The sequence below is a fragment of the Grampus griseus genome (assembly GCF_964374135.1).
Source record: "Grampus griseus genome assembly, chromosome: 16".
NCBI classification, from domain to species: domain Eukaryota; kingdom Metazoa; phylum Chordata; class Mammalia; order Artiodactyla; family Delphinidae; genus Grampus; species Grampus griseus.
Genome location: NC_139010.1, coordinates 52184781 through 52197114, shown reverse-complemented (window position 1 = coordinate 52197114; position 12334 = coordinate 52184781). Strand labels below are relative to the sequence as shown.

At 40.5% G+C, this 12334-nt stretch overlaps 1 protein-coding gene across 5 annotated transcripts in view; it reads left to right on the top strand.

The window, feature by feature from the left end:
• CPEB3 (cytoplasmic polyadenylation element binding protein 3) overlaps positions 1-9679 on the top strand; it is a 176758-nt gene extending 167079 nt beyond the window's left edge. For all 5 annotated transcript variants that reach the window (XM_082673966.1, XM_082673967.1, XM_082673964.1 and 2 more), the window contains exon 10: positions 5898-9679. In XM_082673966.1, the coding sequence (XP_082530092.1) occupies positions 5898-6125 (228 nt within the window). In that variant the 3' untranslated portion in view covers positions 6126-9679. The remainder of the gene's footprint in view (positions 1-5897) is intronic.
• Positions 9680-12334: the final 2655 nt, after the last annotated feature.

Below are 12334 nucleotides of genomic sequence, written 5' to 3'. Positions count from 1 at the left end.
CCAGAAGGTCAGCTTGGTGATTTGATTGGCTCTGTGAAGGGCTCTAGCATTTGAACTTTAATGGTCATGTAGATCACTAATGTGATCCCAGTAGGTTGGTGTCTCCAAAGTCCTGTAGCTTAATGATACTCCAGGTGTTTTAGGTGGTTAACAGAGAAGCCTCTTTTTATTTTATGTTATTTTATTTTAATTTTATTTTTATTTTATTTGGGGGTATAGTTGATTTACAGTGTTAGTTTCAGGTGTACAGCAAAGTGATTCAGTTATACATACACATATATCTATTCTTTTTCTGTTTTTATTTTAATAATTATGTATATGTGTATTGGGAAAAATAGAATTAATCTGGATAGTTAGGTAAAACATCAAGTAATAGTACAGATGGCATTAGGATATGGCAAAAACTACAAATGGTGGGGAATGCCTTTAAGAAACTCTCAAATAGACCATAAATTATTTTAGGGAAGAACTATGTCTTGTTCTCCATTGTATTTCAGTTTTTAATACAGTGGCATACAAGGAATAGGCACTCCATAAATATCCATCAAATGAATGAATCCATTTGAGCCAAAATAATCACCCTTCTTTAGCATAAGGACCACCTAACTACCAGTGTCCTTCACAGTCTAATGCTCAAAAGACCCAAACTCCCTGATAGCTTCACAGAAGGGCTTTGAAAGGCGACATTTGAGGTGAGGGTTGCAGGGGGCATGACTTTCTTCTGTTTGGTTGGTGGTGAGGTAACAGGGTGGTGTTTCAGGAATCTTAACCATCAACCTTCTGATTCCAACCAGTCAGGGGTCTGTATGCTTATGGTCAGCATGTAGTCACCATCCTCCACCTGGGTGAGGGTCTTAGTTCCTGCAGAACAACTCAAAGATATGTGTCAGATTGTTATGTATTTCCCTTGAGGAGGAACTAGGACTGTGTTTTATCACTGAACTGTTGTTTCTTGACTATTTTTCCTTTGTTTCTGCATTTCTTCACTCCCCTAATTAGTAACTGCTTGAGTCTGCTCTTTGGAACTTAGGAAAAGCCCAGGAAACTAAAGCCTTTTTCTACAAACAAGAAATGGGGGACCCAAGGTGGGGGTTGTATCCAGGAGGGCCCCACTCCATCCTGCTCCTTTTCAATCCCCTCCCCTTTTAAAAATGTATTTATTTATTTTTAATAAATTTATTTATTTTTGTCTGCATTGGGTCTTTGTTGCTGGCCGCGGGCTTCTCATTGTGGTGGCTTCTCTTGTTGCGGAGCACCGGCTCTAGGTATGTGGGCTTCAGTAGTTGTGGCACGTGGGCTCAGTAGTTGTGGCTCGTGGGCTTAGTTGCTCCACGGCATGTGAGATGTTCCCAGACAAGGGATCGAACCCACGTCCCCTGCATTGGCAGGCAGATTCTTAAACTGCGCCACCAGGGAAGTCCCTGTTCACTTTAAAATGGTTAATTCTTTATGACTTTAACCTCAATTTAAAAAATTAATTTAAGTTCTCAAAAAAAACTGAGGGACAAAATCCCCCACATAAACACAATGCCACTTTTACACCTAAACAAAAGTGACATTAAAAAATATATATATATATATTACTGGAAAGTGCCCTTTGTGCTAGGCTTGAATATCCTTAAGTACTCTTTTCACATGTGTATATATTACAAAGGGCTATTGTCTTTCTCCTCTGGCAGCTTTCTTTTGCTGTATGTAAAAGACCAGTCCTCTCTCTCACTGCTGGATCCCCTTTTCTGAGCTTTTTGGGACTCAGATCTGGTTGCTGGAGCACCCTGAGTATAGGCATCTACCTGGTGGTAGAAGCAAAGCAGTCCTCAGCTCATGGACCGAAGGTGGAAAAGCTGGCTGCTCCTAGTTCCCCACAAACCCTGCCTCTACCAGTAGTCCTCCCACCTCAGGGCAGAGGAGACTTAGTCCACCACTTCGCTCCTTCTTGGCCTTCAAGTACAGGGAGTTCAGGCCAGGTTATATACACTTTCATGAGCCTACAGCTCCCTCCTCCCAGGAGCCCACAATCTCTGCAGATCACATTCTTCCCCAGATCTATTCTGTCCTCAAATTGCTTGAAGATAAGGAGAGATGCTGACCAAGGCAGAACTATCGATAGGAAATGCCAGAGGAGCAAAGTGGAGTATTAAGTTCAAAGGAGAAAGGAATAGTTCCCCGTGGGACTGAAAGGCTGGGCCTATAGTTAATTTTCGACAAGGTTGGTGAGACCATTCAATGGGTAAAGAATAGTCTCTTCAACAAATGGTCCTGGGGCAACTGGATATCCACATGCTAAAGAATGAAGTTGGACCCCTGTTTCACACTATATACAAAATTAACTTGAAATCAGTTAACCTAACTATAGGAGTTAAAACCATAAAATTCTTAGAAGAAAACATAGGGGCAAGTCTTTTTCTTTTTTTTTTTTAAATAAATTTATTTATTTTATTTATTTATTTTTGGCTGTGTTGGGTCTTCATTGCTGCACGTGGGCTTTCTCTAGTTGTGGCTAGCGGGGGCTACTCTTTGTTGTGGTGTGTGTGCTTCTCATTGCGGTGGCTTCTCTTGTTGTGGAGCATAAGTCCTAGAGCACGTGGGCTTCAGTAGTTGTGGCATGCGGGCTCAGTAGTTGTGGCGCGTAGGCTCAGTAGTTGTGGCGCATGGGCTTAGTTGTTCCGCGGCATGTGGGATCTTCCCGGACCAGGGCTTGAACCCGTGTCCCCTGCATTAGCAGGCGGATTCTTAACCACTGCACCACCAGGGAAGTCCAGGGAGTGAACCTTCTTGACCTTGAATTTGGCAGTGGATTCTTAGCTATAACATCAAAAGGAAGAACGGCAAAAGAAAAAAATAGATAAATTGGACTTGCTCAAAATTAAAAACTTTTGTGCATCAAAGAACATTTTCAAGAAAGTGAAACACAACCTACAAAATAAGAGAAAATATTTGCAAATCATATATCTGATAAAAGTCTAGTGTCTAGCATACATAAAGAAGTCTACAACTCAACAACAGAAAACAATCCAATTTTTAAAATGGGCAAAGGGCTTGAATAGACCTTTCTCCAAAGAAGGTATACAAATGCCAACAAGTATATGAAAAGATGCTCAATGTTGTCAGTAGGGAATTGCAAATCAGAACCACAATGAGACATCTCTTCATACCTATTGGGATGACTATAATCACAGAAATGGAGAACAAGTGTTGGTGAGTATATGGAAAAATTGAAACCTTTTTACATTGCTGGTGGGAATGCAAAATGGTACAGCCGCTGTGAAAACAATTTGGCAGTTCCTCAGAAAGTTAATTATAGAATTGTCATCCCAGCAAGTCTACTCCTAGGTATGTAGTGAGAAGAATTGAAAACAAATATTCAAACAAACATATGTACATACATGTTCATAGCTGCACCATTCACAATGGCCAAAAGGTCGAAATAACCCAAATGTCCATTAATGAATGAATACATAAACAAAATACCATATATATACATGCATATACATACACAAACAATGGAATACTATTCAGTCATACAAAGGAATCAAATATTGCCATATGCGACATGGATGAACCCCAAAACATTATGATAAGTGAAAGAAGCCAGACACAAAAGGTCACAATTAGGTGACTACATTTATGTAAAATATCCAGAATAGGTAGATCCATAGAGACAGAAAGCAGATAGGTTGTTGCCAGGGCTGGGGAGGGAGAGAAGGTAGGGAAAACTGCTTAGTGGCTACAGGGTTTCCTTTTGGGGTGAAGAAAATGTTTTGGAACTAAATAGAGGTAGTGGTTGTACAACATTGTGAATATATTCAACGCCACTGAATTGTTCACTTTAAGATTGTTAATTTTATGCTAAGAAGGAAAGAGAAAAGAAAGACGGAGCCTTACCGGGTACAGGAAATTGTTGGGTGGGCTGAGTATGTAGGGTGGGAAGAAAGTGCGGGTAAGTTAGAGACCAGGTCGCGTTTGAGTTGGGGACTAGATGGGAGAGAGATTGGGGCAAATCCTGAAGGCTCTGGCTTACATTTGAGTCGCAGGGGACAGGGAGTAAGTACCCCGTTATACTGAGGCAGCTGGGCTTACTCCTGAAGGTAGGGGAGAGCCTGAAGGGCTTTTGACCAGGCAAGAAACATTGAGAAGGCAGATGATTGAAACATCTACCTGGACATAGGAGAATTGACCCAGGGAAGGCCTGGAGCTTGGTGGCCAGTGCAGAGGCCATCAGTATTGGCCAGGTGTGGATGCACGTTGTGGTGGCCTGGACTAGAGAGGAAGCAGGGGGAGTGATAACTACACTTAATGAGGGCATCTGATGTGCCAGGCACTGTTCTGTGTGCTTTATGTGATTTAACTCATTTGCTCCTCATAGGAACCCTATAAAGTACGAACTGTTCTTTTCCCCCAGTGTACAGATGAGGAAACAGAGGCTCAGAGTACCTGAGAAATTTGCCTAAGGTTGTACAGCTAGTAATGTGGCTGGGATTTGAACCTAGGCAGATGACCCGAGAGCCACTACAGTTTTAATTATGATGCAGAGATGAATGTGGGATTTTTTTTTTTTTTGAAGCCCACTCTCTAACCTGTTAGATCGAGGAGGGAAAAATAGGAGGAAGAACTAGAGCCACAGAGCAAAGACATTTTCCCCCTTGGGTAAGCAAGGGCTGGGACAGGTCATCTCCAGTGGGTCTTCCAAGCAGAGACAGAACTCCAGAGGAGGCCGGCGAAGGGGCCTTCAGAAGGGAAGGTCCAGGAATGCCAGAGCCCAATCCCAGGCATTCCCTGTGTCCCTGCTCACCCCACGCTGTCCCCCATCAGCCCCTTGGTACCCTGCCCCGTGCCCTGCTGGAACCTCCGGGCTGCGTCCAGAGGCAGCCCAAACTGGTCAGGCAGTTGGCTCATGTCAAAAAAAACGTGGGTCCCCATCTCCATAGCCCCAGCGGCCACAGTGCTTGCTCTTCCCCAGAACAGCTCTAGAGGTCAGCGTGGGAAGGAGCCTGATCACAGAGACTTGCCACCTTCCTGCTAATTTCTAACATTTGGGATGAAAACATTAATGATAGTCCGTTTCTGAGGTTCTTGGAAGCGGACATGGGGGAAAACTGTGGTAACTTTTGTTCTTCCTTGCTTCTGGTTTTCCTCTAACATAGCCTGCAGGGCTGTGATGAAAAAGTTCTCTATTGAAGCTTCCAGTCTTGGAGGGAGATTAAGGCAATAAAATCTAAAAAATAAAAAAGCCTCAATTGTTAGAGTAGCTTAACATCCCCCTAGTCCCCCTTTCCCTGCCATCCATTGTGAACAGTACTGGGAGGTTAGTCTTTTGAAAGCCTTGTGCTTAAAACATTGAAGCCCAGAGCCTCACGGTCACCCTTCAGCTAGGCTTGCCAGCCTCAGTGGGACTTGCCCTTTGGCCCAGCTCCTGCCAAACTTCCCCAAGTACGTGCTCTGCCTTTGCCTACTTTTGGGCTTTGTCCTCGCTGGTTCCTCTCCCTGAAATGCTGTTCGTGCATAGCCGGGTGCTTCCAGCCTTCAGAATTCAGCTCATGTGCTTTAACCTGTGCTGCCTCTCTTAATCCTCACCAGCACCCTTTGAGGTAGACCCTGCTATGCCCATCATATAGATATCCAGATACGTGTGTGTGTCCGTGTATCACCGTTACACCCACTTTACAGATCCACATATAGAGCAAACAGAAGCACAGAGAGAGGTTACTGCCATCACACAACTAGTAAGTAGTAAGTCAAGGAGCAGATCCCATGCTCTCAGCCACTGTCTGATACCAGCTGAGTTCAACACCGAGTCTGACTGGGACATATTAAGCTCCATTATAAACTCTTAAGAGGAAGAAATGTGAGGAAACTTTGCTAAAATCTTTTTTCCTGTCTTTCCTCTTTGGGTCCAGGTGGAAGTGAAGCCATATGTGCTGGATGATCAGATGTGTGATGAGTGCCAGGGCACACGCTGTGGTGGGAAGTTTGCCCCATTCTTCTGTGCCAACGTCACCTGTCTGCAGTATTACTGCGAATACTGCTGGGCGAGCATACATTCCCGCGCCGGGCGGGAGTTCCACAAACCGCTGGTGAAGGAGGGAGGTGACCGCCCTCGCCATGTCCCGTTCCGCTGGAGCTGAGCCCAGGGTATACCCAGCCACAAGTACTGGAGTAGATAACAAGGAGGGAAAAGAGAGGGCACTGCCTCAGGGCTTACAGTGTTCTGGAAATCTGTGCATTTGTTCTCGATTTTTAAAGAAGAAATGGGTCTTTTATTATTATTATTATTATTTACAGTCATATTACTGAACTCAGTGTCCAGTATAATGCAGAATTGCAGAGTGTATAACGGTACTGATTTGCACTTTGATTCACACCTTTGTCTGCTTGGTACCTTAATTTCTTACACCTGATTTGTCACTCGTAGACTGCCATTCTCATCAGCGGCCATCAGGTTGATGTCTGTGATTTTTTTGTTTGTTGTTGTTGTATTTGTTATTGTTTTGATCGTTTTTGAACTGGAGCATGCACTTATTTTCAGAAACTTAGAGAATCGCCCCTAGGAGAAGACTTACCAAAGGTAATACTCGTGAGTAGGTGGCAGATGTAGCAAAAACTTCACAACAATTCAGCAATCATTAGCTGGGGTCATTTAGAGTAAGGAAAACCCTTAATGAAAATAAGCCTTTAGTTGCTCTCTATTTTGACATGTAAGGATACCTCATAAGCTGAATCTTTATTTTTCCTTCATGTTTAATTTTTGTTTTGCTGAGGATTTTGGTTAGATCTTTTAGTGTTATGTAAATTTATGCTGCAATAGCTTTTGCTGCTATTAAAGTGGTATTATTAATACCATAATACTCTATTCAGGCTAAGGTATCAATTACAAAAAACCCAACAACATACTTTTGTGATTTAGGGATAGAATCAGCTGCCGAAAGGAGATCAGAATAGACTTGAGAAAGCTTCAACGGAAGGTCACTATTTCTGACTGCATGTTTACTTAATCAGGTTGCTGCATGCAATAAATTTTATATCTGATGTCTAGTATAAAACCTTCCCACAATGCACAAATTAAGAATCTATATAAGCTATAAAATACTGACTTTTTTAAAAAAAGATTTTTTTCATTCAAAGAAATGGTAATTGACTGGAGGAAGGCATGCCTCAATAAATGGAATGCTTCTGAAATTAGGAACAGCCCATAACAGAATGACCTATATTACAACCAATATAAAACCTAGGTGTAGGATATTCTTAAAGCAAATTTGTGGATGGTAGATGAAGTACTTTGCGGTGCTCTGTTATATATTGTGCAATTTATTTTATATAGTAAAGTGATTATGTCTAACTGTGATCAAACTTAACTGTTTAAAGCCTCTGTGTCAGACATTAACGAACTTGACAGTTCATAACTGGTATATTATTAACTAACACATGAGCTCTTAGTTACAATCTCCTAGTGCTTGCACCATTTTACATAGCTTCAGACCTTGTCCAGAAAACCAAAGAGCTCATCTTAGCTTACAAACACTAGGAATATATACAGTATATAGAGATAAGTTGTCAATTGACAAACTAGGCACATTTTAAGAAAGTTGCGTGATCGTGATGCTAAAGAAATGTCTGTACAAAATAAGATGGCCTGGGCAGGGTTGGTTGTCTGGGTGAGAAATTAACTACTTAATTCCCTGGATTTATCCTGTAAAGCTTGAATAGAATTCAGACCTGCTAGTACTACCATGGACATTTTTTTAGCATTCACTCTTGGGCTGCAGATAGTAATATATAAACACACACAATGATTATGAGACTATGTAAATCTTTTTTTAAATCTTCTTCCTATGTTTTGGAATTATGGGGACAATCTGACTGGATATGACACTGCAGAATAGATTTAAGTCGCTGTGTTTTATGTGCTGTGATGTCCTTGTACTGTCTTAAGTTAATATCGCTTGGTTTTGTTTTGTTTTGTTTCTCCAGTGTTTAGTTGCAATTAACAGCTCTCAAACTATAGTTTGTTTTCAAAAAGGAAAAAACAAAATAGTTTTTTACTGGGTTAAAAATGCTTATTAGAATTCTCCCCCTTTGAGGTTACCTCTGGGCTTTTTGGTAATAACTGCTTTTTTCCAGCCCAGCTGTGGTTTTCTGTTTGTTTTTTTCTATGTTTGTGGTTTTTTTCATCTGTACAAGAGATTTTGTTATGCACTACTACTTTTTGTATTCTAGACAGTTTTCAAAAGTTGGCTGAAGATTTTTTTGTTTGTTTGTTTTTAAGGAAAAAGGCATGCTTTCTGACTGACATGATCTTTTGCAATACCTCAATTTTGAAATATAGGAAAGAAAATGATATTTTCTAAGTAAGTTTATTCAGAAAAATATATATTAATTTAATTCTGCAAGAAAAATGATTTAACAGATGGGTAACTTTATTTTTTTCATGCTTATTTGTGTTTTTTGAAAATGAAGAAGTTAGAGCTTTATAACTATAATATTAAAGATCATATCTAACCTACAGAAATCTACCTAATTATGTGAAAGAAGCAAAACTTTTTGAAGAAGCACCCCTCTTTCATGTACTAAAATAATACTGAGATTTAAAAAAAAAAGCTGGAATATTGTACAGCATAAAGCTGAAGTGAAGGTGAAAAAGCATTGTCATAAAGAATAGGTTTCAAAAAATAAACTCCATTTGGTGCTGAAAGTTGTGAATAGGTGGTGGAAACTACTTTCCCTTAATTTGTATATTTATAATCAAGCGTTGATTGTGCACGACTGACCAGGATTGTGAAAGAGTTCTTCTGTTTGTATTTTTTTAAAGAGAACTTTTTTAGTTTATTAAATTATAACATGTTCCCTTTTGTTTTGTAAATAAATGTGCCCCCAAGTTGTTAATGTTATATTAAAAGAGAGGGTCCTTCAAAAAAAATTATTTTTTAAAACACAGAAGTGTTCTGACCTGCAACTTGATGGGAAGCCCCCGGGTATCACAGGTCCTGTTGTGGCCTTTCCTTGATGTGACACTTGAACTAGTCGATTTTTTGAAGGCTATAACCTAACCTCGACTATTTGTTGTTATGTGCAATACTGTTTGTACTGTTTGTATAAAAAATAGAAAAAAAAAGAAAAGAAAAAAGGCATAAATCTTTATTGCAGATTTATTTTCATTGCAAACTTTAGACATTGTGATTCACTGAAATCATTTTTCTACTGTCAAATATGTACCTTTTCTTCATGCTGGTATTTTTTCAATAGTAATGTAGCCTTTGTACTGAGACAAATTTTCATTGTTATTTTTAGAAAGATTTTTTGCTAAGAAAAAAATTAAACATATTTACATATTTTTCATTTTATTTCGTATTTTCTTTAAGGAGTGCTTTCTCAATCATTAATAGAGTTGTTTCTGGGAGGGACTTTCATATCTGGTCAATGTCATAATATTATTTTGTATTTTTACTTGGAATAAATTAATTTTATGATGCTAATTCTTTAAAAGTTTATTTTTTTCATTTTCAGTTATTTTTGAAGCTAAAACCTTTGTAATATTGTTACTAAAGTGTCTAGTTTTTTGAAATGCAAAGCTTTATGTATTAACTTGCTGATGTGGTTTACAATAGTGTGACAACGATGAAAATGGTTGGTTATGTAAAGTGATTGGAAAATGTAATGGATAATTGGGTAATAAAATGACAGAATGAGCAGAACATGTGAGATTTTGACAAGCCTTTTCCTTTATTACAGTGGTTTAGTGTAAGACTAGGGATGTCACAGTACAGTTCTCTAGGGATGTCACAGTGGATTTATACAACACCAGGTGCAGCCAACTCTGTGGCCCTGATGATGAAGTCACCCCTTACTGAGATACCACCAAGTTGAGAACCTGGCCGGGTTGACAGAGTGTTTTATTGCTTTTCCCCTCTAACTCTTCATTCTGTCGTGTGTGTGTGTGTGTGTGTGTGTGTGTGTGTGTGTGTGTGTGTGTGAATCTGCCACCGACTGCTGTCCACATGTGAGTGGGTACCTTTCGCCAGGCCGAATCTTTGCCCTGCATTTACAGTGGTGACGTCTGAGAGTGAAAGGAGGTCTCTGAGAGGACCAGCCCTCTGGGAGGTTAGACTTGGACCTCAGTGTCTCGCCCGAGTGACCTCCCCGAGCACATGGGTGGCCTGGCAAGGCGGCACGCTCCGAGGTCACCACTGTAAATGGACAGTCTCAGACTTCGTCTTACTCCACCCCCAGCCTGCTCCCTGGTATGGTGCCCCTTGTTTGTCCCTTATTGTGGCAACACATCTGGCCACTCCGAGCATGATCTGTCTGCCCTCCTGCTTCTTTTCCAACACCCAAACTCACCTTGAAGCTGTGCTGTTAAGGCAGCGTGTCATTGTCATGGCACCTAAAATTAAACAAAAATCATACAACTGCAAAACTGGTGTTGCGTAAACAGAACATCCAATGACTCGCTCTAGACAGATGGTGTGTTTCTCCCAGTCCTTGATGGCCTTTTCCAGGCCTCCTGCCACGGAGGCAAGGTTATCAATGACTCAGAGAAACACGTGTCCAGAGTTGGCTCTTGGGTATGCTCTATGTATTCAGTTTTGTAAATAATATATAGATTAGATCAAGTTGTGATGTAAAATTTTAACTCAAATTGGATATTACTGGTTGGAATTTTACATTAACTACAAATAAGTGATTAGGAACAGAAGAAAAGAAATTGGAAAATTTTTGCTTAGTGGTATAAAGATTATGCTTAGATTTCTGCCTATATCTTGTGTTTTATAGCTTGTTAGTGAGGCATGGGCTAATGCAGAATGTACTGCATTTATGCAATTAGCAAATAACTGCTAGTTTTCATTTTATCTATTATATTAGCAACAAAATGGCATTTAACTGGGTAAAGCTCCTACCTAAATATTTGAGTATTGTGACATCTCTACTTGCAAGGTTTGAGTGAAAGATTAGTCACAGATTAGTGAAAAAAAGTTATCTTTTTGTTAAAACTGGCTTATTTGTATGGATTGTTGCTTTTTCACCAGTTTGTGTGGTATGTCAGCTAACATTTTCTGTTGGTTTTTTTTTTATAATAACCAAACTTCTCTATCTCAGCTGCAATAGTGTTCCATTTTACCAGAGTATTTTATAATTAATGCTGTTGACTTTATACCCCAAAATGGGTCAAGAAATGGATATGTGATTTGGGGATGTTTAAATTTGTATGACAATGAAGTTAATCACAACAAGTAGAAAACCTGGGTGCTAATACAGGACAACTTCTGCTCTTTTTCTTTTCTGGATATAGTTCCGTTGGGGTATAAAGTATTAGGTATTTGTATTTTTGCTGTCAAAATAATGGACATAACTTTTAGAGTGTTCACAGCTAAGATCTCTGTATTTGTTTTTCAACTAACAACTAATTTTAAATGTATTGTATCTTTTATTACCTGTTCTCTTAGATTGTTTTTGCTAGTAACCCTTACTCAGCTTCCGCCTTTGGGGCTTGGACTGATATTGCTTGTGTGGAACTGCAGTACTGTGACTAACCATGGAGCTCAATGCAGCTATTGCTTACAACTGCTTAAACTTTGTAGTTTGGACTTCTTTTTTTTTTTCTGTAATAACAACTTATTAAATCTAGTTGTATGAAGTACTGACACTTGTCATCCTTTGCACTTGCCAAGGAGTATCTTGGAGTACATGGATTGCGTCTGGGAATATTTGTACACTCCAGCTTGCTTGATCAGCTTTTGGGCGGAGGGGGGACAAACTCCTTTAAGCAGGTTAAATACAGCAACATTCACCTTTTTTCTGACACGAATGACACTCGTTTAAAAAAAAACACGAGGGTATTTAAAACAGGAAGGTGTTTGTTGACACAATGTGTGTATGCAAGATTTTAAGGTGCACGTGGGCATGCCAGCACTTGCCACATGAAACCAATTTTCAAAATTAAAACCGAGAAAGTCAACGAAAACGTTAAGTACGCCCCCTTTCGTTTTATTTTTTACGCTAGGCTCTCTGGGATCCTCTCGGAAAATGGGTCCTTTTACAATCCCGTAGCGATTTTGGAGTGCTAGAAGCTCTCTTGTAGGCACTAACTTCAATCCTTGTAGAAAACGGACCACAAGCGGCCGCACCCAAGAATCCCCTGGCAGCTTTCATAACATGCAGGTGTCAGCGTCCCAACCCCGAGCGGTAATTCCGTGGTGTGGGAGCGGGGTTTGGCGCAGGTGTTTTCCACTCGGGGGCTCCAGCGTCGCCCGAGAGTCCGCTGGCGCCCGAGGGGGCGGGGCCGGCGCCGAGTAGCGCTCCGCCCCTCGGGGTCCCGACTCCGCCCTCCGGCCGCTCGGCT